This window comes from Corvus brachyrhynchos, unplaced genomic scaffold (assembly GCF_000691975.1).
Source record: "Corvus brachyrhynchos isolate BGI_N302 unplaced genomic scaffold, ASM69197v1 scaffold56, whole genome shotgun sequence".
NCBI classification, from domain to species: Eukaryota; Metazoa; Chordata; class Aves; order Passeriformes; family Corvidae; genus Corvus; species Corvus brachyrhynchos.
This window is the reverse complement of record NW_008238664.1, coordinates 6,839,712-6,846,809: the sequence shown is the minus strand read 5'-3', so window position 1 is coordinate 6,846,809 and position 7,098 is coordinate 6,839,712. Positions and strand designations below refer to the sequence as shown.

The 7,098-nt window shown below is 42.0% G+C and overlaps 1 protein-coding gene across 2 annotated transcripts in view; it reads left to right on the top strand.

Annotated features, from left to right (window-relative positions):
• ATF7IP (activating transcription factor 7 interacting protein) overlaps nt 1-6,932 on the top strand; it is an 89,575-nt gene extending 82,643 nt beyond the window's left edge. For both annotated transcript variants that reach the window (XM_008636499.2, XM_017737788.1), the window contains exons 15-16: nt 64-173; nt 1,571-6,932. In XM_008636499.2, coding sequence (XP_008634721.1) covers nt 64-173; nt 1,571-1,987 — 527 coding nt within the window. In that variant the 3' untranslated portion in view covers nt 1,988-6,932. The remainder of the gene's footprint in view (nt 1-63; nt 174-1,570) is intronic.
• The last annotated feature ends 166 nt before the right edge of the window (nt 6,933-7,098 follow it).

Below are 7,098 nucleotides of genomic sequence, written 5' to 3'. Positions count from 1 at the left end.
CAATGTTCTGTTTGGCTGCCTGTAAGTACTGAATACTCACAGTGTTTGTTGTTCTCCTTGCAGGTATGACAGTGCGAATGCCTCAGACAACCTACGTGGTGAACAACGGGCTGGCTCTGGGCTCTGGAGCTCCTCAGCTCACGGTGCACCATCGACCGCCGCAAGCGCACACTGTGAGTGGGGTGTTCAAATCACCTGAGGCGATGTACAGCCTTGTCTCTGCACTGGGACTCTCAGGCTGCTCTTAGTGTGAGCTGCAGAACAGTGAAATGCCTTGTTGACACTTCTCAGCCAGTTCTCATGCGGGGCACCACCTAGCCAGCTACAGCAACTCCTGCCCAGAATAGTACAAGCTGTGCAATCTGTTAGCTCACCCTGGCCTTCTCCAAATTACCAGGAGAACATACTGAGAAATAGTGCTTGAGTTGTCTGCAGGTGACTCATGGAGTCAAGGGTACAGAAGAACTGGCAGTAAAACGTTTAGTCATGCTTTGGCTATGAATTGGATGACCAGTTTTTCAGTACAGCGGTTTGCAAAACTGAGGTTGGAGAACAAGGTACAGACAAAATCCCCAAGGTTGCCAACTCCCAAATTTCAGAGTTTTTAGTCAATGTTGAGGGTGATTACTCCCGCATCACCTAAAACCCCCTTTGATAAGAATTTGAGAATTTTCTCTGACTCATTTAATTTAATTGCAAATACATTGCCTGTACACTCACTGTTGGGCAGTTACATTACTTATGGTACCCTGAAATGGTAAATATATTGCCAAGAAGGTGGCTTACCATCCTTTCAGTCTAGACACCGTCAACTTAATGCACTCCCCGGTGATAAATAATGAGAATAAATGAAGCAAATATTACACAGAACACTTAAGATGCCAAAAACTACTCCAGATTCCGACCTGAAAGACCCCAGGCTTGAAGCATGGTAACGACATTCCTGAATTCATCTTAACTAATATGAGAGACGTAGGACTGTTTTTGCAGTATAAAAAAGAAATATCACTGAAAAAACACATTTGTGCCCTTATTTCAAAATTTTCTGGAAGGTGAGGCTGAGCTTTTGTGATCAATTTAAGGTGATAGGGTAATGGTGCCACATTCTTTCTTCCTTCTGTGGCTGAATACCTACCTGTGGAAAAGATGATGAGTTGTCAGCTTAATGCCCTGCCTGGGGTGTGTTGGGTAATGTGGGAACAGCAGCTCAAATGTAGATTGGCTCAAAGTCATTGTGAACGTGCCTGCTCAGTCCTGGTAAAGGGCACAGCGTTCAGTCCATCTCCTCCTGGCTGGGAAGCAAAGAGGATATAGGGAAATTACTGTGGCAGTGATCATTTGCACAACTAGGGATTTATATGAGAATAACTTAAGAATTTATGGTATCCTTGGTCCCACCCCTTCTCATCATTTGCTGCTGCTGCCTTGCCTCCGCACACAGGACTGAGAGTTGGGATGGCTGGGTGATTGCAGGCTCATCTGCTTCCAGTTATCTGGGAAATTCTGAATTAAAGCCTCCTTCCATTGCTGTAGACTCTGACCTTTCCCTTATTGCTCTTATGCTGCTTAGGAGCCACCACGCCCCGTACATCCCGCCCCACTTCCAGAGGCACCACAGCCACCACGTCTGCCCCCCGAAGCTGCCAACACTTCTCCGCCTCAAAAGCCACAGCTGAAGCTGGCCCGGGTACAGAGCCAGAACGGGATTGTGCTGTCGTGGAGCGTGATGGAGGTGGACCGGAGCTGTGCCACTGTGGACAGTTACCACCTGTACGCCTACCACGAGGACCCCAGTGCCACTATGCCCTCGCAGTGGAAGAAGATCGGAGAGGTGAAGGCCCTGCCGCTGCCCATGGCGTGCACTCTGACACAGTTCGTGTCTGGCAGCAAATACTACTTTGCAGTCCGGGCTAAGGATGTCTATGGACGCTTTGGACCCTTCTGTGACCCCCAGTCCACAGATGTGATCTCTTCCCAGAGCAGTTAAACTAGAGATCTTTGGACCCGTTAAACCTGTCCTGCTACCAAGAATTACCCCAGTTTTGGGAGGGGTTGATCTCATGCATGTAATTCACCTTTAAATCCACTCTGCAGGATTATTTTAGACAGTTGTGTGATACACTACATCAGTTCAGAACCAAAAGAAAAATAAAGTTTACCCTGCAGCAAGAGCCTGTTTTTTCTGAATAGTTCATGTCATGGGCCATTTGAAAATTTTGGTTTTCCTTCCATGACAGGTGTTCTACCTAGATACCTACTATCCTTTATCCAAGGGCATCCCAAATGCCTGGGATTCTGCTTCAGAGTGGAAACAAAATAGTAAATTGCAATTTGTCTTAAGCAAAACATACATATCTGTAATGTCTATTGAGACACCAACACAAGGGCAAGAACGATCTGCCTCTTGCCCCCCACCATTCTGTGAACAGGCTGTGACATGAAGGGTGATTCAAGGTCTCACTTTTTGTACTGGAGGCTCGAGCGGTCTGGTCTTACCTTACAAACTGTAATAAGCTCTCTGAGGGGAGGGAAGGGAACTTGAGTCTGGCCCAGTATGTGTGTAAATTTGGAGGTGGTGGAAAAAAATAATAAATCACCCCACAACCTCCTACCTCTCTAAGTAAGAATGCTCCTCTGTTTTCACCATCCTCCCGCACTCGCCCTGGGAGCATTACCAGATCAGATCTGAAACTGGATTGGAAAGACTGCATTCAGACCTCACTAGTTCAGACAATTTCTCTGCCCCTCCCCTCATACATCCAGCCCTATTTTTTAGATTTATTTTGTGCCTTAAAGAATAATTTCAGAAATAAAATGTAGCTGGATACCTTGTGGTGTTCTTTTATTTGCTTGAAGTTCTTTTTCCCTTTACCTTTCCAGTCGTTACCAGTGCTTCTCATTTTCCAGGCCTGCAGTAGTTATTATTTCTGTAAAGACAAGAAAGTGTAACATCTGCTGATGGTGAATTTGTTCTTATCTGCAGTGTCATTCAACCCTTTCCTCACTGTAATTCTTGAGTAGTTGTTTTTGTCCTGTCAAGAATATTGAGTATACAGACATTCTTTTCCACCAGAGCCTTTCCTGGTTCTTTTGGGAAAGCTGTATGCTGCAATTCAGCCAAAGAAGAAACCCCTGTGGTACAGCACCATGAAAGCTTCTACCTGTTTGCACTCATGTGGATGCTAAGTACAAAAGGAGGAGTTGGCTTCCCAGTCTGCTTCTGTCTCCCATCACCTGCCTGCCTCTGCGGAAAGCAAACACAGCCAAGGGAGTTTAGAAACTATTTTAGACCAACTGCAAATGTTAATAGATGCTTTCATGATGCTTTTGAGATAATAAATTGGTGCATCTCCCCCACTATCACTGACATGTTAAACTTGCTGTTTGCAGAACAAAACTGTAATACACCTGGATAAGAAAATACATGGAGGGTTTTGAATTTGGCAATTTTCAGTTGCACTGCTGCCCAACAGAACCAAACAATTTAGTTTGGAGGGGACAGTTTCTTTTTTTTAAATCCACTTCATCATATAGCAAAGCTGCATTTTTCCATTTCAATGCTGTCTTTCTCAAAACCAACATGTTGGAAGTGTGAAGCAAGATTGGAAAAGTGTCAGAGAAATTAAATCCCCAAACAGGGCTCATGAAATATGCTATGAGATTATGGGTTCTGTAGTTGTTCCTTTTTTTAGAAATTTTACAGTGATAGAAATGGCACTGTAGACCTCTGTGTGGTTTACTGCACTACTTCATGTAGCTGGGAGTGTCACTTCTGTCAGGTGAGTAATGGATATTCTCTGTATGGAAAATTGCATTTAAAAATATAACAGTTCTGTCCATTTGGGCAAGCAAAAATTCTGGCTAAATCCAAGTGTCATCAGAGAAGGTTCACACTGTATGAAAAATACGTAACCTTTCCTTTGATCTGCAGTTGTCCCAGTATTTCTGGTGCCAATAATCAAAAATACCTTCAGTTTTTCTATGTTCAAGTAAATGTTCTGTTTGCTTATTTCAAGGAATAATTATTTAATAATGTATTTAGTCTGTCTATGGAAATAGACTAAATGTGGGTTCTTACAAAGACAGTTCTGTAGTAGAGATTAGAACAATTCTTTCCAGTTAATGGCTATCAAGTCCCTTGCCAATTTTTTGTTAATGTGTCTTTGAGGTGGTACCAAAGAGCCATTGGCTGTATCAGTACTATGAATTTTTATGGTTTGAAAGTTAAAATAAACATGAGGATACAACCTTGAACTTATGCCATTTATTTAGTTGTGATTCCAGCCCAAACTATACATGAGCTTTGCTGTAGCTTAAGTTTGCATTTAGATCTCCCTTGTTCTTAGGTTTGTCTTGTTTGGGATAGGCAAGGGGTGCAAGTCCTGCATTAGAATTGTTTTCTTTCCTCCAATGAAGGTATTATTAGGGATGGTCTGTCATTCCATTTGGAGGTTTTGTGGGCTGCATCATCATTAGAGAAAGAAAACTCATATTTATTTAGTAAAGATTTAGTTCTTCACTGAACTGATTGTAAAAACTGGCTTCTGTCTTAATAGATCCATTTCTGGTCTGTGTGGCAGCAGTTCCGTTATTTTGGCAGGATTTTGCAAGGCACCATTGTTGACCAAAGACATTGCAGCTCCAGGGCGAAAGATCACTTCCCTGTTTTTTCATCCCAGCAGGGCTGTTAAAGGTCTGATTTCAGTATCTTGAGCAAGTACTGGTGGTGAAGTACGTGATAAAGCATGGCTTGACTTTGAGATGCCCAGTTTGGTGTGGAGACCTTCAAGGGAGCTGGTCCCTAAATCACTGATGCTCAAAGAGAGAACGATGCCATTTTTGTGAAGTCACTGTCACCATGGAGCAGATCTCTGCAGTGAGTTTGCTAACAGGAGTAGTGCTTAATTCCTTACCTCATGGCACTTTTCCCCATGTAGTTGAGTGGCTGGTGGTTTTATTATCCTTTACCTCCCAGAAAGAATAAAGATACTGAGAAACTAAATTTCTGCAAGCAACAATGAATCAGAAACAATTTGTTTCATTTGGAAAACTTTATTTGAAAGTATTACCAAAATATTTGGCAACATTCAGTACAGGTGTGTTAATAATGTGCTTCTAGACTGGTCTCTTCATTAATGAAAAGAGTCAATCGCTGAAGCCGTCCAATAATCCATTTTTAAATATGCTAAAAATTTCTATATGGCTTTTAAGTGGAAGTGTCGGGTTTGGTTTCTTCTCTGCACTTCATGCAAGTTTTTCCATCTTCCAATAGCTTGGTATAAAGTTGTTCCTGACTGTGTTTTGCTGCTGCCTCCGGGTACATGATATTCCAGCAGTACCACCTTGGACCAACTTTCCCATGTTTTAGCAAACACAACACTGGCTACAGCTGTGTTTTCCATCCTCATTTACTTTCTGGTGTGTTTTAGGTTTGAGTTGTTTTCTCTGTGTGATACAAGGGCATCTGGATGTCCAGGTTGAAAGTAATTTGAGTTAGTTCATCTACTTGGGAGAGGAGCCCTGCTGTGGAGTGCTGATGGCAAAATGCTGTTCTGCATTTCTCCTAGTTACAGTTTCACTGGCCTCCTTTATATTGCTGTATGTCTAAAAAAGTTTATTGGATACAAAACCATAAATCCTAGGAAGGGACAGACTGCAGCTACAGCATCTGTACTGTGTCTGCAGTGGCAGCTTCAGAAAACACAAGGATGCAGATCTTTCAGCCTGCAATTATTTCCATGCTCCCAGCAGCTTCCCTGTGAGTAGCAGTTGGTCTCAGACTTTACTCCTTGCAATTGTTTGTGCTGCCCTTGGCCTCGTTAGATCACTGAGCACAAGCACTGAGACACCCATTCCCAAGGCTTTTAGCACGAAACATCCATGACATGCTCCCTGTAAAATTAAGGGGTCTTACCCTGCTTCCTTTGAAAACAAAGGCAAAACCCCTGAGTCTTCACTGGGACCACGACTGAGCTCAGTAGTAGGATCTGAACATCATTTTGTAGTGTAACAAACAGTCACTTCGGCTCTTCCTTGATGCTGTTTGTCTCAAATGTACAGTAAATTAAAATTTGTATTAGATGTAGGGATGGGTCATGTCTGTTCCTGCTCCCTAAACAGCCATTCCCCAGGATGAGTATTGCATACACTGTACAAAATCAAGCTGTGATTCTGCCTTCTTATAAACTCTTTGAGTATTCTCCTTTTGTCAAAAATATCTATGCAGATATTTTAAATAGAAGCTTGAGATATTAAATATATATTTTTTTAATTTGTTGATTTGGGTAGGGGTGGGCGTTGTATGAAAACATCAGAGGGAGAAGAGATCAAGTGACACTAAGCCAGCCCTGCCATACAATCTATTCCCTTCCAAACACCTTCTGAGAGGAGAAGGAAAAAAATAAGGATAGGTAGGAGAAAGCAAATCAATTAATTTTCCTTTTCATCCCTTTTAAGTTAAAAATGCATCTTTCTTTCTCATTGTCATTAAGCAGGCTGAGCATTCTTTTCTTCTCTTTTATACACATATACACATATATATATGTATGTATATATATATACACACACATATATATATTTAAAATGCTGTCTTAAATAAATAGGGTATAGCTGTAAATAAGATAGCTGAGTAGTAGCTGTTCAGGCATTCCTGTTCAGCTTTAGTAATTTATTGGCTATCAGGAGTCAAATGTGCAAAATCCTTTGTTGGGAAACTCCAAAACTGATTTCTTGTTTTGTTTTGCAGCTACTCTTGTAAATACAAAAGAAAAACTATAGGACTGATTTAATGTCCAATTTAAACTGGGCAGTTGCCAGCTTTCCCCATTTTTGTATGTACTGTAGATTAGTGTGTGTCTGTGTTAACTGTAGTGGGGTTTTGTCTGACAAGCCTGGAATTTATACTTTGAAATAAAACTACTGGGTTTTTAACATTTTGAGTCATCTGTGCTTAATTTCTGTCACCTCAGGAGGCAACTCTCTCAAAAAAGAGCCCAAAGCCTGCTCCTTTTCTTCAGAGGTGTTGCCACCTTGCTCAAGTAACATTGAGCAGCAAGGGTTTGGCTCTTGGTCAGTCCCAGCAAGCCAACAGCATGGTGT